Here is a 20,109-nt window from a genome sequence, read left to right as displayed (position 1 = left end):
CTTTAATCCCTAGGTAATAAAAAAGGACTTAAGTCTTAAGATAATGTTGTAGGTAATATGTGGTTGTATATTGTATCCAAATTATAAAACATTATGGCCCTTGATTTTTAGTTGTATGGCATATATAAATTTGAGAAACAATTGTTGCTGGCATATTGAAGCTAACTTTGAATCTCTACAATAGGATAAAATATTAACTACTAATTTAAAATAGCAACAAAATTAACCTAAATTTTCACTTTTGTATGTATATATGTGGGATAGATAGTCACTGATATTATGGACGGAAAATACTTTCAAATCAGATAGACAAATAATTTGGAACTCTTATATCTTCCTCTAAAGAAACACTAACTGGTCGAGCATGTTAATCATCTTCATAGGGATAACTATTGAGAACAACTACTAAAAAATGTTGATTTGTCTAATACAGTAAAGGATTGATATATATGCATTTTACCTTACTATTTCAAAGCTCTAAATCTTAATAACAAAGTTGTATGAATCAAGATAATTATGATCTTCAACCTTGTAGGGATTTGATTCTTCTAATAGAAGATTGTAACAAATTAGTCTCATTCGCAATCAGACATGTTAAAATAAGTGGTACTATGAGTATGGAATAAATTGTGTCAGGAGGAAAATATCTACCTTGTGTACACTTTAAGGTCCCCAATGAAAATTTATAACTGCTTTCTCAAAGGAAACAACTTCGCAGCAATACCATGGTTACAAAAATTAAAAGATACTCATTTTTGTCCCTTCTAAAAGAATGAATCATGTAATACTTGTACCACTGACCAATCAAAATGAATATTTTTGTCAAAGTCGAAATGGATTTAGAGTTATTTGTCATACCTAGTTGAAGATTATTTATATAATAAATAAAGAATTTCAAAACATGGTTTGTTATTTATGTAAAAAATTCAACATGTATCAATAAATATTAACCAATAAAATCATTTTGTATGAAAATACTATAAGTATAGTAAAAATATTATTTTGTAATAAATATCATACCTAACAATACATACATTTAAATAAAATATTATACAATAAGTACATGATAGGTACTTAAATTCTCATCCCCATTCTAGTGAATGATACTTGTAGTTCCTAGCATAAAAATTAAAATTAATTTTAATTTATTATGTTATTGTGCATGCAATATTTTGTAATAATAAGATATTTGATAAATTAAATTTAATATATTTATTATATAATTATGTAAAAATATATATATATATATATATATCTATATATATATATAATAATTAATAAAATTTTAATATATAAAGTTATTAACATAGAGATAAAATAGAAGTTTGTAATAAATATATTAACTAATTAGATTCAAATTAATTTTTAGTATAAATTTTTCAACCACGTGATATAAATATTATTCAACAAAATGTTCATTTATGTCATTATTTTATAAAGTTTCTAAGTAAATTTTCCTTATAGGATTTTCAATTAAAAATAAATATTGTTTGAGTCTTTGATATGAATTTTTGTTAAATATTCAAAGAGTTTTATTATTCATAATAGTTTATTCAGATTGATGTCAAGAAAAATAATATTTATGGTATCTATCTTAAAAAATAAAGTTAATTTAATTTGTGACATTACTTAGTAAGTATTTTAAAATTATTTTGTAATAATAAATCATTATGTAATAAATATATTAAATAACTAGATTTAAATTTATTTTTAGTACAAAAATTTAAATCTTAAAATATCAATACTAATCAACAAAATATTCATTAATTAAAATATTTAAATTTATTTTATATGATATGTAACTATGTTAAATACTCATAAAAGGAGGTTTTCCCATAATGGTTCATCCATGATTGCGCAGAGTATAATTATTGTCCGTAAATGATAATTATGATCTCTATCATAAAAAAATTAAAACTAATTTAGTTTATGATATAGTGAGTGAGCAATTTAAAAAAAATTAATAAAAATAATTTTAATAAATTAATTTTAATACATTAATTATATATTTATATAAAAATATTTTCTAAGTAAAAATAATTTTATAGGATTACAAAGTTAAAAAAAATATTGTTGCATTTTTTTATGTAATTATATTAAATATTTAGAGAAAAAACTGTGTCGTTTATATCATAGACAAATTTACCTATCGTCAATCATATTTTTTGTCTTTATTATAACTAAAAATATTTTGATTTATAATATTATTGATAAAGTAATTTAAATTAATTAATTTTGATTGTCCAATAACAAAGAATCAAACTATTATTTTACAATAAATATATTAACTAAATGTTCTTATTTTGGTAAACATAAATTATTTAATATTAAAAATGTTAAAGAATAAAATAAAATGTAGAATAGATAAAATACAAAAAGAAATAATACAGCATAAAAAGAAAAAAAAAGAAAAAACATTTAAAAAGATGAGTAGGATAAATAATAAAATGGTTATTTATTATATATAGTAAATAAATAATAATAGGAAAAAAAGGTGAAAGAAACTCAAAAGGTAAGAGAAAGAGTTGCAACGCCTGTACATCGTAGGTCACTATTGTCATGTCCTAAAAACATTAATAAAGTTATTATAGTCAATTAATAGTGCATTCGCACCTATTGTGTTCATTCCTATATTTTTCTAAAATGAAAAATAATTATGATACATTGGACTTGTCACATGTTTCAACAAACCAAAGTTGAGTTATTCTTATGCTGAAAGTTCAGGTTTTTTTACATCCATTTATATCTCTAATCTTATCTGAAATGTTATGGTGGAGATTTGTGTTTAAAGGTGCAGCGAACATAGGGTGGAGAATGGAAAGAAATTAAATGCACTGCATACTTGTTCAGTAACACATACGCATGACAAAAGTTTGAAAGCCTGACCCTTTTCATAATATATGACTGAGATAGACACCAACCTCTGAACCTGTTGAGTAGGCAAATAAAAAAAGTCAAGCAGAAATTAATGTGTAGCATTTAGAAATTATGTTATTGTATGGGAGAAATATCAAGGGCGTTTGCTGACTGAGGGTACGTCCCGTGGAACAAAGTGCAGGTGGTGATGTCAGGAAAGGAACTCAACAGAGGCCATGTCTTGAAGTCTCATGTAAATACACTCATATCTATTGAAATTGTAATTTTATCAATGACCAACCCAGGTATCAACAATATAGAATGCAACAACAAAACATATGAGATAGAATCAAACAATTAATAAAATTTTGTATATGAATTTATTAAACATTCAGTCAAAAATTGTATCATTTAATATTAATATTGCAGATGAATAAAAAGGAAAAGGAAAGAGAAAAAAGCATTTTTTTTAAAAAAAATTTGTAAAAAAATAATAGAAGGAAAAACAAAAAAAAAACGTAAAATAATAAAACTTTGTATATAAATTTATTAAACATTAAATCAAAATTGTTTCATTTAATATTAATATTTCAGATAAATAAAAAGGAAAATGAAAGAAAAAAACATTTTTAAAAATATTGTAAAAAATAATAAAAGGAAAAAGAAAAAAGAAAGAAAGAAAGTCAAATAAAAAAAAGAAAAAAAAAAAGGAAAGAAAGAGTGAGTGATAGAGATGAAAGAAAGAGGAAAAAAGGGGGGAAAGAGAGAAATTGTGAAAGAAGGAAAGAAGAAAAAAAAAGTGACAATGTCAAAAAAATTAAAAGGGGTAATTTTGTAATTTTCTGGGTACATTGCTTTATTATATAAAAAAATAAGAAAAAAGAAAGTTACATGTGTCAAAAAATTAAAAGGGAGAATTTTATAATTTGCTTGCTACATTGTTTTATTATATAAATAATAGATAAATAAGTAGTAGATTGCTTAATTTTGCTCGGATTTTTGCGGAAATGGTTTGTTACATTTTACAAGCCAAATTTGATATTATAAATTAAAATAAATAATCTAGAGAATTAAATTTTAAATATTTATTATTTCAATTTTCTGTTGACCTATTTATGATTTAAGTCTTTTCGTGTTTATGCACTCAAGGTTAGAGGATAATATATTGTTCTAGTCTTCCATCGACCTACTTATGGTTTGAGCCTCTTCATGCTCATACATTCGAGGTTGGAGAACTGTATAAAAAATTATTGAAATCTATAAATAAATATGAAAATGTAAATTTAATATAAAAATAAAAAAATAGAGCAACTTCCCAATTATGTGAAATTCACATCGAAAAAGGAAATAGATGTTTTTCCTTAGAAATTGGAATAACCTTTTTCATAAAATCTCGATGTATCATTTTGATCATTTGTCAACTTATCTATGATTCAAGCTTCTTCATGTTCATGCATCATTTCGGTTGTCTGTCGATCCATCTAGGGGTGGGTATATGGACTCGAATCCGCGGACTAGTCCGTTAAGCTTGCGGACTGTGTGGATAATGAACTTAAATTTTTTGAACCCGCATAGTAGTCTCGAATTTTAGGACCGGCCTATTTAGTCTGTAGACTTCGCGAGCTTAATATGCAAATTCCATAGACTTATCCATATCCGCTTTAGTTGAAGGTAAGGTGAGTGAAGCTCTGTGTTTTGCTTTGCCAAAAACAGAACATCCAGCAATCACTCGCATTCACATACACAAAAAATCTAAATCTTTTCTTCTCCTTCGAGAAAACACAGTCGCCGCCCCTCCTCCTCCTCATCCACTAGCCTCGACTGCAAGTCCAGTGACCCTGTCTGCCAACCTTACTCCCCCGTGAGCCACACCCCCTCGTGCCACTCTTCCACGACCACATCAATGTCACCTTGAGTCCTTGACCTCAAAGGCTCGCATGACCGCACTACCCTGCATCTTTTTCTCTTTTCATTCACTCTCTTCACCACCCTTTGTCTCTATTTTTAAATTAAAAAAATTAATTCTAAAAGTAGAATATTTAGTTTTTGTATTTATGTGGTGTTTGGACTTTGACATTTATTGGATAAGTTGTAACCTTCCTGATATTTTACATTATATTCAAGAGTGTTTGAACTTTATGTTGAAGATTACTTGTATTCTCATTTTTAATATATTTTTTTAGTTAATAAAAAAATCTTATACTTTAGCCTAAAAAATAAAAGAAAAAATAACTCTAATTTTACATTTTTTTTTAGAAAAAATTCAAAAAACAATTTAAGCTCGAGGACCGATCTGTTTCTCCATGAACTTTGCGGGCCTGACACTGACTTAAAAAGTCCATTTAGTTCACGAATTGGATTTATTCAAAAGTATAAAACCCAAGCTTCGTGGTCAGACGGGTCCTTATACCCACCCCTAGATCCATCTATGCATTTGAGCTAATCTTTTCCTTGATCGGGGTCCGATCGACAAATATGCCTATCGTTATAACACTCAGGTAATACCCCTTTTTCTAAGGTTGTAATGATCATTAAAGAAGCATCGTTACACCACAACCATAATAACAAATTAATGAGGATACGGTTACCAAATCAGAGGGAGAGAATATGTTAAGAAGAATCCCTCAACCCAGGCTAAGAAGACATATTATATTTGAATTCAATTCAATGTTTTTAGATTAGATCTTATAAACCATACCTACCTGAGACTCAGTTACATAAATAAAATAAAAAATATTTTAATCATTTTAATTTATTTTTATATGCATATTTAATTTTTAAAGTTAAATTTTAAAGAAATTATTAATAGTTAAAAATATATTAAAACTAAAAGTTATTAATATAAATACATGTTCAATAAAAAGATATAAGATTAATTTGATGATAAAAAAAACTATTCAAAGTTCAGTTAAAAAAAAAAAAAACTCAAAAATTGGTGTATGAATACATGTGCAGATGAGGGTTGTTTAGTTAGAATGTTTAACATTATAATTTCTCTTTTAATTTAAAAAAATAAATAGATCTTATTAGAAAAAATACAACTTCCAAATTGAGTCAGATAAATAAAACAGGAGGAAGTGAAGTAATTCCAAGCAAGCAAGCAAGCATGTATTAACATTATAGAAAATTGTTGGCTCAATGTAGTAGCCCTTGTTACCCACTCTTTCGGCCCTTGTCAAAAGGGTGGCCCCTTCTCTTTTTCATGCTCGATATAGGAAAGAATTTTTTTAAATTGTTTTTTGTCAACCTACAACAGGAAATTGTAATGTAAGTCACTAGAGGAGGATCCTAATTAGTAATTACATTTCTCATTTGAGTAATTTTTCTGCTTTTGCAAGCAACTAAGGCAGTAGTTGAAATAAAGTTGTTGGAGAATAAGTAAAAAAAAAAAAAAGCAGCACAAACTTCTCCCTGAAAACCAAACCAAACAACAATAAATAGTTGTTACTAAGATGTGTTGCTATGTAAAAAGGAATATGATTCTCAAAAGAAACTTCACCTTGTTATATACTACAGCCACGAGAGCAAGCTCAACCGCTTTATCTAGATCTGCATCATAAAAAATTATGAAGGGTGACTTGCCTCCTAGTTCAAGTGAAACTGGTTTCAAATTACTATTAGCTGCAGCACGCATTACTTCACGCCCTACTTCTGTTGAACCTATAAAACTGACCTACACATACATTCACAAATCACAATCAAGCCAATTCTATTAGTCTTATACTTTATTTATTTAAATCATGGCACTTCCCAAATGCTTGACATATATATTACCTTATCAATGTCCATGTGTGAGCATATTGCAGCACCTGCAGTTGCGCCAAATCCGGGCACTACATTGAGCACTCCATCTGGAATTCCAGCCTTCAAAGCATAAAAGCAAGGAAAACCAATCAGCTTAGCCTCTAGCAATTAACTTGTAAATGCCAATTATATGTTTTATAAGGAAATGAACCATTTGTTTGTTGTATCAAAAATGATAGTAGTACATTTTCTATCATTTTTTAAATACATTCTTTATTACTAACTAAAATATGTTAAAAATCAGAAAATTGTGTTGGTGATGTTTTTTGTTTAATAAGCTCTCAACTATGATTTTATAATTTTCAATCAAGTTTAGAGAAAAATGTGTGCACACAATTATATATCTAATTATAAATCATCTGTATGAACTTATAAAAAAAACTATTGAGTAGGATAAGATTGTTGACTTTTAAAACAACATTAAAAATTATACTAGTAATAATTTTTGACTGGTTGTCAATGTAAAAAAAATTATAAATGCATAAAAATTACTTTTAAATTTTAACAAACAATTAAGAAGACATTGGAAGGAGTATGTTAGGAAGTGTTTTGTTAAGACTCCTACGCTTGTTGAATACATACCAGTTTAGCTAGATGAGCATAAAACAAAGCTGAGAGAGGTGTTTGTTCAGCAGGCTTGAGGACCATTGTGCAACCAGCAGCCAAGGAAGGGCTAACCTTGCAGATAAACATGATGCTAGGGAAATTCCAAGGAATGATATGTCCCACAACACCAACTGGTTCAAGTAAAGTATATATGCATGGAACTCCCGTGCCGGCTTTAATACCTCTCCATGAATTTTATCAGCAGCACCTGCATAGTAATGTATAGTATTTGCTGTTGCAGGAACTTCGATAGCCTTAAGCAGATGGTACAACTTTCCAGCATCAATGGCATCCAATGCTGCAATTTCTTCTACGTGTTGATCAATTAGGTCTGCCCATTTCATCATTATTCTTGCTCTTTCCTTATTGACCAATCATGTCAAGTTTAATTTATATGTTACATAAGAGCTCATGGAAATTGACAAGTAATAGTAGAAGAGGGAATAAGTGGAAAAAGTAATATAGATCTCCCCTTTTTTTTTTTAATGAAAAAAAAAATTAAAAATAATTTACAATGTTAATGCATCATCATTAAATTAAAAAAAAACTGAGAAAGTCTTCAACCGTAAATAAATTTAATTTGTATAAAAAGTATTAGGCAAATATTAATTAATGCTCTTAGGACATTAGTTGTTTTATTTTTAATTTATTTAATAAATTATATTAATTAGTGGAACATTTAATAAAAAAATAGGTTTTAAATGCACATTTATTATTAGGTATTAACTATTAAAGAAATGATAATAGATTTTAATTATGCTATTAATGAATAGTTGAATTCATGCATCGACTAATTTGTTATTATACATTTATTTGTTATATTTATGAATTTTAAATTTTAAAAATAAAGTAAAAAAATTAAAGGTATTGATTTATAATTATCGCTAATATATATATACCAAAAAATTAGTATATGAAAATGTTTAATTCAATTGATTTTGATTGAATAATATTGGGGAGTTATTATAAATCTTATGATGCCTGAATTTGATTCCTACTAATAAAAAATATTTAATACATTTACTTCATATATTTAGTACTAAATAATAATAGTACATTTATCATTGAGTGTCTATATCAATTAGTTTGAAAATTTTTCAGCTTAACCAGATATTTAAGATATATACTTTATACTTATTGTTTATAAAAAAATTAGTGCATTTTTTTTACATATATTTAATAATATATATATATACTTTATGCTTATTATTTAATTTATAAAACAGTATAACTGATATTATGATATATACTATTAATATACTTCTAAAGAAATATAAATTAGTATATAAAAACTAGTATTTGTCGTATTATACTAATTTATAAATTTATTATTATATAAGATATTAAATATAAATAGCACCAATATGAAATTTTGAGGATTAATATCCACAATTATCAAACCCGAGAGACTAAAATTGTATATGCACAATAAAGGATCGCCACAACTAGGATCACCACGCTACGACAAAAATTGATTTTAAAAAAAAAAACCAAAAGAATCAGCACTAATGTTTTAAAAAATTATAGAAAAACCCTTTTAATTTTTTTTTTATCTATAATGAAATGTGTAATATTAATATAACTTTGAAAGTATTTAGTTTACTCTTTACAAGACAACAAAATTATTTTTTAAAATGAAAATAAGGATTTTTTATTACCATTACATTTTTTATCTTTTTAATTTGAACAAGGATGTTTATGCTCTTATGTATCTTCCGATGCAATGAAAAATTAAAGTTAGGCAATTCTTCTAGAAGGGAAAAAAGTTTGAGTGTTGTTGCTTAATTAATAGTTTTGAATATTTAATAATTCAAATCACTACTACTAATAATCTTTATTAAATATTACTGTAAATATATTTTTTTTGGAAATATTTAATATCCGATAAGCATGTAGGAAGGAGATCCAAAAGGTTATCACTAACAACCATATTTTAGAAAAAAATGTAGTGTTTCATAAATTTTTCACAATAACTAATAGGAAGGAGATCCAAATGGTTATCATATACAACCATATATCTAGTTTTTAGAACATATTTATCCCTTTTTTATTTTTATAATCTAAACCATTTTTTTGGAAATGAATGTTTGAGCAATCGTGACAATTTCAATATAATATAAATATACATGAATACGCCAAAGTATTATTTTTTTATTTAGACCATAGGTATTATTTATTGAATGTAATTTTATTCAAGTAAAATAAGATATATGTAAGTAGTAAAATTCTCTCTCTAAATATTTAAAACAGGTGAAGTAGTATATAGATCAATTATTAAAAACAAATAAAGATAGAACTAGAAAGGGAAATAATATGGATTAATTTAATTAGTGTTAATTAATTTGAGATTTTTTTAATTTCTATTGTTATTTTTACTACTAGAATATTAAGCAAATTATTATCAGAAGCTCGTATTAAACAATAAAACAAGCTAATACTAACTGGGCCAAGCCCATTATTTGTATGACTGCTCCACAAGATCCAATTTGAAATCAAATGAAGAGAGTAAACATATCTAACAAAACTATGAAATAGAACCAATAATGTAAAAAACAAATAAAGATACATGAACGTGACAGTACCTAAATCATGACAAATAATTGAGCATTAGAACAAAAGGGATTAAAATAAACCTAGTGAGACTCAAAAGAATAACAAAAAACATAGCACCAAACACAAAACACAAGGAAATGCAACAGTAAATACGACAGAGCAACTGGTTTAAGAAAAGAACTAAAAAAAGAGAGTAAAAGACTGAGAAGGAAAAAAAAACACACATAGCTGGAACGAGATCGCACGTGCTCATCTAGCTAAAAGATTTGGATTGAACCTACCAGAATTTTAGATTTTATTTCATATCTATTATATATAATTTTTTATTGGCTGAAAATATAAAAAATTCGTTAATAATAAATGTGTTGAATTTTACAATAGTGACTTTAAAATTCATATCTATTACATATAATTTTATTGGCTGAAAATATATATATATATATATATATATATATATATATATATATAAAATTTATACTAACAATACATCAAAATTGAACTCTAAAAAAAACAAACCTATTACAATATGTAACATAACTTTTCCAATTTTACTAATTACTTAAATATATTTTAGTCCTTATAATTTAACATTTTTTTCTTTTAGTCCTTTCAAAATTAAATTTTTATTTTTAGTTCCTATAAATTATATTTATTTTATTTGATATCTTTATGATATTTTAGATAAGGTTTTTCTATTATTCAAATTGTTATCTAAAGGATTTTAAGGACTAAAAATAAAACAAACATAATTTACAAGACCTAAAAATAAAATAAAAAATAATTTTATAAAAATGAAAAATAAAAAAATATTAAATTACAATGACTAAAAATGTATTTAAACACTTATTAATTTGATGAAGTATACGTTTAAGGAAGCTCTTCTATAGTTCACCATTGTTTATATCCACACAACACAAAAAAAAATAAAAAAAATCAAAGCCAGGGAGAATTGTAAATGGGAGTTACAACAGATTTAACTTGAAGATACTTGTGTAGGGCTTCCATTCCAAAATCTCTTCCAAATCCACTCATCTTGTACCCCCCATAAGGAATGTCATCCCCAAAGGCAAAATAACAGTTGATCCAAACAATGCCTGCACGAATGGACCTTGACACAGTGTTGGCTGTGTCCAAACTCTTTGTCACAATGCCTGATGCTAGGCCATACCTTGTATTGTTGGCAATCTTAATTGCATCTTCAATAGTCCTGTTGTTCATTTATACAATACTCTTGAATTCAATATTCATGAACAAACTCAACGTTTTCTAGCATCAAATTAAGCTAATAGTTAGAATAAATAAATTGATTTGTAATAACTTACTTAAACTTCATCAAAGCCATCACAGGGCCAAATATTTCATCTTGTACTATAAGCATGTCCTCCTAAACAAGATATTGTGAATAAAATGCAAAAGGCAATGCGATGGTTAGTTATAAAATTATTCTGATGGAACCTTATTTCATACTTTTGTGGAGTTAAAATTCACCTTAACATTAGAGAAAATTGTAGGCTCAATGTAGTAACCCTTGTTGCCCACTCTTTTGCCCCCTGTCAAAAGGGTTGCACCTTCTTTCTTTCCATGCTCGATATAGGAAAGAATCTTTTCAAATTGCTTCTTGTCAACCTACAACAAGAAAACAATTAGCCAATAGAGAAAAATGATTTTCATATTTTACTACTCTCATTTTGTGTTTCAATAGTTAGAGGGTTACTAGAAAACAAATGTAGACATAATTGTGCTACCAAGTTCATACCTGAGGCCCTTGCTGAACTTTAGGATCAAAAGGATCACCAACCACCCAAGCATTTGCTTTTTCCACCAATTTCTTCTCAAATTCATCATAGATTCCTTCCTGAACCAACACACGGGAGCCTGCAACACAAATTTCTCCCTGAAATCAACAAGAAAATTAAATGTTAGAAGATGCACAATTAGACTACTTTGTCAAAAGGAATTAGATTTCATGAAATGAAATTTCACCTTATTAAATAGGATGCCCATGAGAGCAAGTCCAGCAGCTTTATCTACATCAGCATCATCAAAAACTATGACGGGTGACTTGCCTCCTAGCTCAAGTGAAACTGGTTTCAAATTACTATTAGCTGCAGCACGCATTACTTCACGCCCCACTTCTGTTGAACCCGTAAAGCTTACCTACATATGCACAAATCACAAATTCACAATCAGCCAATTACATTGGTCTTACTATATTTAAATTTTGGTCATCTGTTATGACTAAAACACAAAGAAGAGTCAAATCCAAATGACTAGTCTATTAGGTGGTCACTTATCAGTATTCAGTACATTGCACCTTAATTTAGCCTGTAAATAAGTAGGCCTTTTCCTCCCTACTCTCAACAAAAGCACCAATTATTTTGACTTAAGCACAAAAGAAGAGTTGAACCCAAAAGACTAATCTATTACATGAGAGAATCTCATAACTTAAGTACCACATTAAGCTTTTTATTCCACTCAATCAATGTAGGACTCAAACATACTTCCAAATGCGTGACATTTAAGTTACCTTATCAATGTCCATGTGTGAGCTTATTGCAGCACCTGCAGTTTGGCCAAATCCGGGTACTACATTAAGCACTCCATCTGGAATTCCAGCCTTCAAAACATAAAAGCAAGGAAAATCAATCACCTTTTAGTGGTTAACTTGTCGATGTCAATTTATGTTTGATAAGAAAATGAACCATTTCTTGAAGACACATACCAGCTTAGCAAGATGAGCATAAAACAAGGCCGAGAGAGGTGTTTGTTCAGCAGGCTTGAGGACCATTGTGCAACCAGCAGCCAAGGAAGGACTCACCTTGGCAACAAACATGGTGCTGGGGAAATTCCACGGAATAATGTGTCCTACAACACCAATTGGTTCTAACAAAGTATATGCATGGAACTCCCTAGACGCTTTTAAGACCTCCCCATGAATTTTATCCGCAGCACCGGCATAGTAACGAATAGTATTTGCTGCAGCAGGAATGTCAACAGCCTTGCACCAATGGTACAACTTCCCTGCATCAATGGCATCCAATGCTGCTATTTCCTCGATGTTCTGATCAATTAAGTCTGCCCATTTCATCATGATTTTTGCTCTTTCCTGGTTTTCAAACCATGCCAAAGTTCAACACTATGTTGCAAAAGAGGATGAACATTAACAATTCATAACAACCCCAACTCTTCTCTTTAAACTCACAACATCCATTTGGTTGCTAATGACAATTTGTTATGAATACGAGAATTCATTACTAAAATGTAATATCAACATTATCACGAAGTAAGTAACCATGTCTAGAGCTTGGTTGATTATTAACTACAGGATCTAAAATGCAATTGTCTGTCTAAGTCATGAACATTAGTTAGTTTTATAGTCAATTCAAAAGATAGAAGAAACATGTGAATATACTTTATGATACCTTGAAAGGATTTTCAGCTTATTTCAATAAATTTTTAAAAGAATTTTATAAAAATAGTTGGCAATTGGTTTAAAAATAATTTAACTCAAATTTCTTTTTTTTTTTTTACAAACAATATATAGATAAACGCTTATATAGTAAACACTTATCAAGACAGTATACAATCGTGTCTAGGTTGTCTTGCTACTTTTAACAAATCATGGTATCATATCACCGCCATCAACCCACGGACTGGGTGAGAATGATCAACATTGCAACTTGCAAAAATATCATATGTTGTATTAGGTTTTAATTTAACATGTATTAGACTATTTGTTCACCTATTTTAAGTCAAACTCAAAACACACGATACGGTCACAATTTGAAGTCAAACTCAAACTCAAATCACGCAATACGTTCGAGACCCTTGTGTACCGAGTACAAGGTTCTTCCACATTTTCCAATTTTGATTTCATTCAAAAAAGCCAAAATGTTCAAATCATATCTCTTTTCTAAATATACATATTTTTAGGATTTTTTTTAAAAAAAAAATAGAGAGGATCCCATTGAGAAAAGGAAGGAGCAAGGAATGGAAAAGGAGCCAAGTGCTGTGCAAGGTTTAAACCCACATGCTTAAGTTGTATGCTCTTCTTCTCTACTTAGTAAACTGTTTTATTAGAAATGAAATTTGTGAACTAAAATATAAAATTATAAATAAAAATAATATAAAAACTCAACGATAAAGATAACAAATAAATAAAATGTAAAAAGTTAAAAAGATGAAAACCAAAACTCAAAATAAATAAAAACCAAAGTTATTAATTATAATATGATGTAATGAGTTTAGTAAAATAATTTTACATTGTTAACTAATAAAAAATTATCATAAATGTAACTTTTATGATAATTATTATACATTGATAATTTTATAATAATTTTGTAATTAAATTATATAAAAAATACGTAGTCTATTTTAACTTTTTGTTTATGATAATAATTTTGTAATTAAATAGTATAAAAAATACGTAGTCTATTTTAGTTTTTTGTTTATGTTCACTTGATTGGTCCGATGCATTATGAGTACATACAGACAGACAAAGCTTATACTATATTCAGAAAAATCCATTTCCAACTTCCAAAATATAAAATACTACTGACTTACTATACGGTCTGAACCAATACTTTGTATTTCTATTATAATTGAGGGCTCTTCAATTTATTTTGAGATGAATTTTAATGTATTGTTATTTTTTATACCATTAACTAATCAGAAAACATTTAACATTTTAAATAAGATTTTTAAATTTGTTATAGTGAAATTTTAATTTTAATAATATGATCATCTAAAATTTATTGACAGCGTAAAAAATTTATATATTACAACGTATTTTAGTATATGCTTCTGCGTCTTACTGTTTTCATTACAAAATATATGAATTTAATTAAAATAAATGTTCATCGTACATATGCTTCTACGTCTTTTTGTTAACGTAAAAAACTAAAAATCAGGGTAAACATATGTAATCGACTTGTTACCAAAAACGAACTAGCTTTTATTCTATGGCCACCGTTACTCTAGAAATCAAATATTTCTTCCATCTCAAAATAATTGTTAAATTTTTAATGAAAATCTCTTAAAATAAATTTAATGTTAATTTTTAATATAACATTAATTATTTTTTATTAATATTTTTAATGAGTATCACTTTAACTTTTTAATATAATATTAATAATAAAATTAATTTTATAAAATTATTATTTTTTAATATATTTTTACGTAAACAAATTAGGACAATAATTATTTTAAAAAAGAGTAATTGTATATTTGATTTATGGATGAAAAAATACTCTTAAAGACAAAAATAATTTATGGGGGTGGTACTATCAAATGCGTATTTATGGGGTGGGCCATACGCGGGACGGGCCGACCCGTTTACCCACCCTACACACACTCATACGTGTGGGAATGACCCGTGAAGCATGCTACACAAGCCACAAGTGGGAAGAAAATGTCAAAACGAAAAAGGCATCATTAATGAATACGATAAGATTGATGAGAGAAAATAAATCAAATTAATATATGCCCGCACAACAAGATGAAGTTGACCGGCATCTTTAAGAATTCAGTTCGGAAATTTGATTCTGAAAATAAGTCAAAGATAATTAAAATTTTACGAATTAAATAATTAATGCTTTGACATTTTATATTCAATTTTATAAAAATGACTAAGTTAATCTTTTGATTTAGATCTTAAGATAAGAATACGAGAGAGTATACTAGTATTTTAACGGATTTTTAAATAAAATTTTCTTACGTACTTTTATTCCTTACCAAAAATGCAGTAAAAAATTAATGAGACCCGCAAATTATTTGTCATACTAATAACTCATAACAGTTATAGAGAAACAAATGGAGAAATGATAACGTACAGCACCGGGCATACGGGGCCATGGACCATAGTCGAAAGCGTCACGTGCCGCTTTGACAGCAACATCAATGTCTTCTTTTGCTCCTTCTGCGATTCTTGTAATCACTTCTCCTGTCCTGGGATCTATTGTTTCAAACTCCTTCCCTTTTTTTTTTTCCAATTTTATAAAACAAAAATTAAATATATAAAGAAGGTAAGCAAAAAAAAAAAAAACTCAGGAAGGTTTTCACAATTTATTTAAAGAAAAAAAATTTAAAAAAATTCACCACTTGAATATTTGGTTGATAGGTTGATATATTATTAGCCACTCCTTTGATAGTTGTGATGGTGCATTTTCTACCTTTGGGAGCTTTTCAAGATATTATAATAACAGTTACATTTAACTTTCCCAACTTTTAATACGAGAATATAAATAAACTGACAAACTAAAGTTGACTTAACTGTAAAATATATCGAATATTTATAATTAGTATGAAAGCTTAAATTCGTATCTCAATATTTCACTATGGCTGGTCTAATGTATACAAGATTAACCTTGACTAATGTATACCAAAAATACATTATACTATATTAGTACTGTTATCATACATTAAAAAATTATTATTACATTTTTAACATAGTCCGCACCTATAAATATTTTTTAAAACTCATAATAAGTACAGTATAAAATTATTACATTCGTAATCATAGATAAAATTTCATGCCTCGAGATAAGCGTACTCGTTATTGTTGTATTGTCAAATTTAAAATAGAAATTATTTATTGGCCTTTCATTTTTAATAAATTCCCTTTTTCATGAATATGTTCCTTGGTTGAGCAAAGGCTGGATCAAATGGGGCAAGTCTTATCTATTCATTGCTTCACACAAACCATTGAATAAAAATAACCTATACAACGAGTTTGCACCCCCTATCTTTGGAATTGTCGTTAGTATTTTCGTATGGTGTACTATATTATTCCTTTTTCACATAAAAGATATTGGGTCCAAAAACCAAAAAAAATAAAAAAATCAGAACAGGAAAGGATGAATAGGATTAGCAGACAAAGGATTTTATCATTATCCATCCAAATTTTCTTCCGTTTCACTTGATGACAAAATTTAAATCCATTTTTTTAAGTGTTATATATTAGTGTTATTTTCTAATCAAAATTTAAGTTTTTTTCTAATTTTAACTAGTGTAAAACACAAGATGGGAGACCCGAGTGATTAACTACGTTTTTCCGAGAGAAATTAGTTATAGACAAAGTCCATAGGTTTTTTACACCAACAACATGCATAAAAAAATACAGTGTAGGAATAACTTTTTCCACATAAAATAAAAAAGTGAGACAATAAAAGAATATATATATATAGGGAAATTAAGGAGAGAAGAGAGGCGCATAACTAACTAGTTAATAAATCAGAACCTGAAAGGGAATCAACAAATTCTCCATTGATGAAGAGCTTGGTGAACTTGATGGAGGGCATCTTGAAGAAGGAAGCGTCGTGGCCGTTGGAGAGAGCAGCCATGGTTGTGTGCCTGCAAACAAATTAAAAGCTGCAGAGAGTAGAGGCAACGTGTTGAGTTGTTGAGGTTTTCAAAGAACTGAGAAGAGGGACCTCTTTTATATACACACACTTTTACTTTGAGACAAGAACAATGGGTGCACAGAGAAACATGTCATATACAACTCACGAGCCTGCCAGAATTATAATAGAATTGTTTGTTTATTATGTCAATTATATTCTTTTTTATCATGACGAAATCTTTATGGAGGATTCTGAATATATTTAAAGTGAATATTTTTTTTTTAATTATAATTTATTTCATAATTAAAATATAAACTCTAAATCATTTAAGGAACACACGGTTTTTCAACTTTTTATCTCTCTACTTATGTTTACATTATTTTAATGAAAATGTATAAATATATTTCTTTTTAGTACCGTGTGACACATGTTTCCCAACCATCAAATTAATTTATGATGAGCATTGTTTTTCAAAGTCTTCAAAGTAACAAACTTTGAATACTTTTTTCTCATTACATCTTTTTTTTAAGACTTAATTGTAAATTTAATTTTCTTATTTATCTTAGCTCCCGATTTTAGTTTTTTTTTTAAATTTAATTCATCAGTTGAGTTTTTATTTAATCCTGTTATTTTAGTCCTCATTTTTGAAATTAAATGTTAATAATTAATTATTTATGTTGACCGTCACGTGTCGTGCTTTATTGAACGTTAATAAGATATAAAAAATCAAAACACATGTGAAGATTAATATCCAATCAAAACACAATACGTGATAATCAACGTAAATAATTAATGGTTAATGTCTAATAAAAATATTACGTGACAATTAATATAAACAATTAATGGTCAACTTCCAAATTCGGGATCAAAGACTAAAATTATCATATTATAAAAAAAAGGACTCAACTTAAATTACAAAAAAGATCAAATTTATCAGCTGGGATAAATAAGGAAACCAAATTTATAATTAAGTCTTAAAAAAAATATATAATTACACTTGATACCTAACTATTATTGTAATTGTGAATTTTGATTTCTTGAGTTTTTATTATTTGAATTGGATATTTTTTTAAGTCATAACTAATTATTCTCTAATTTTAGTTTTTTAATGTGATTAAATGACAGTATAAAATAATTTTATATTATTAATATATAGTATATTTTGTCAATTATAATTTTGATTTTCTTATTTAATTTAATTTATAATTTTGATGTTCTTATAAAAAAATATTCGGTCCCTTTATTTTTTCAAAATTACAGATTTTGGCTCAAACATCAATTTTAGATCATTGATCATTAATAAGAAAAACATTGACCGTTAAATTGCTTATGTAACAATATATATATAATATTGAAGTTTTTAATCGTTAATTTGATTAATATACTATTTAATTTAATAAGAATTCAATTAAAAACATTAATTATTAAAAAAAAAACCCTCTTTAAATCATCTCAAAATTTAATTAATTTAATAATTCAAAATACAATGAGCAAAGGATCGATGAAGTGGCAGTGGGATGATGGTAGTTGCCGTGATACTGATACTGGTGACCACAACAATGCTAGAGGTAAGAATAGTGATTTTTTTTTTCTAAATGCATTGATTAATTTTACATAGTTTTTTTTCTTTCAAAGTTGAATTAAAATGACCCTTATACATTCTTACTTTACACCGCTAATTTCTATCAAATTTTTACTTAAATTTTGTGGTCTATTTTTTTCTTTAGAGTCTTTAATATGATATACTATTTCAAAACTAAGTCTCCTGAATAAAATAGAGAGAAGAGAGAACATACATAGAGGAGAAATAAAAAGAAAATTGTGAATTGTTTGATAGAGAAAAAGACTAATGCCATCAATAATAAATATATGATTTGATCGGTTGTTGGATTAAGATAACAGGAAAAGATATTGTTTTATTTTATTTTTTCTCTTCTAATAATAGATAATATTTTATTTTAAAGATGTTAATGGTCAAATTTGTGCTTGTTCAAGTTAACAAAGGGATAAGTTTTGCTTTAGAGACCTTTTATCTCCTCGTAGACCCTTTTTCATGGGTCTATGTTAAACTTCTATCAATATGAAAGATCAATTATTAGAATAAATTATAAATAAAAGAGTAATGAGTTTCAATAATATTAACTTTAATGATAATCCTAATAATATTTTGATAATAGTTTTAATTATAAATTTTGATAATAATAAAAACCTTCTTTCATGGACTAATAGTTAGTTTGATAACAAAAAGACTAATCACTTCAATAATAGATATGATTTAATATACTTGTTTTCGTTAACAAACATAATCTTATGTTATATTTAAGGAAAAATACAATTCTTTTTTTGGAGACCTTTTATTCTCCTAGTAGACCTTTGGTCGTGGATATATGTGTTAAACTTCTATCAATGTCAGATATCGATCATTATAACAAATTATAAACAAAAGAGTAACGATCAAATTTTAATAATATTGACTCTAATGATAATCCTAATAGTATTTTGATAATAGTTATAATAGAAATTTTGATAATAATAAGTATGGACTCAAATAACAAAAGTTTTGAAAAGAAATTAAGATTAGAAAAAGTAAAAAGAATTTTGAGAAAAATAAAAAATAGAATTGAAATGTTGATTGTAAATATTTTGTAACTTATCAATTCATAAATGTCTCATTGTTGACTTGAGAGGACATTAGGGTGTTACATGTTTTAACCTTTATTACAACATACAAGTTTTATATTTATAAAATACATATTAAAATCATCCATAACTTTTCAAATAACTTTGAGTGATCATTTTTACGATTAATAACTTTTGTCTTTTATTTTTATTCTTTATCACTTATATTTTTAATCTCCACTTTTATTTTCGTCTATTATCTTTCCATGTCTTGATACTTTCTAATTTTCCATTTTTTTTATCATTATACAATTAACTAAAAAATTATATT

At 27.0% G+C, this 20,109-nt stretch overlaps 1 protein-coding gene and 1 pseudogene across 2 annotated transcripts; both read right to left on the bottom strand.

Moving 5' to 3' along the window:
• Nucleotides 1–6,220: 6,220 nt before the first annotated feature.
• On the bottom strand, nt 6,221–10,714 carry LOC100776434 (aldehyde dehydrogenase family 2 member C4-like; annotated as a pseudogene).
• On the bottom strand, nt 10,601–17,391 carry ALDH2C4 (aldehyde dehydrogenase family 2 member C4). 2 transcript variants are annotated; one of them, XM_003528864.5, is made up of 9 exons: nt 17,057–17,391; nt 15,651–15,793; nt 12,542–12,925; nt 12,347–12,436; nt 11,803–11,976; nt 11,576–11,713; nt 11,308–11,445; nt 11,142–11,203; nt 10,601–11,026 (listed from the first exon to the last, which is right to left on the bottom strand). In XM_003528864.5, exons 1-9 carry the CDS (start codon nt 17,157–17,159, stop codon nt 10,753–10,755), a joined length of 1,506 nt encoding a protein of 501 aa, XP_003528912.1. In that variant the 5' UTR covers nt 17,160–17,391; the 3' UTR covers nt 10,601–10,752. The 2 variants fall into 2 exon arrangements, with proteins under 2 accessions (XP_003528912.1, XP_006583373.1); XM_006583310.4 differs by lacking the exon at nt 15,651–15,793 and having other exon boundaries at nt 17,057–17,369.
• Between the last annotated feature and the right edge of the window lie 2,718 nt (nt 17,392–20,109).

Source organism: Glycine max, chromosome 7 (assembly GCF_000004515.6).
Source record: "Glycine max cultivar Williams 82 chromosome 7, Glycine_max_v4.0, whole genome shotgun sequence".
Taxonomy (NCBI): domain Eukaryota; kingdom Viridiplantae; phylum Streptophyta; class Magnoliopsida; order Fabales; family Fabaceae; genus Glycine; species Glycine max.
Note: the sequence above shows the minus strand (reverse complement) of the source record. Positions and strands in the feature narration are given on the sequence as shown.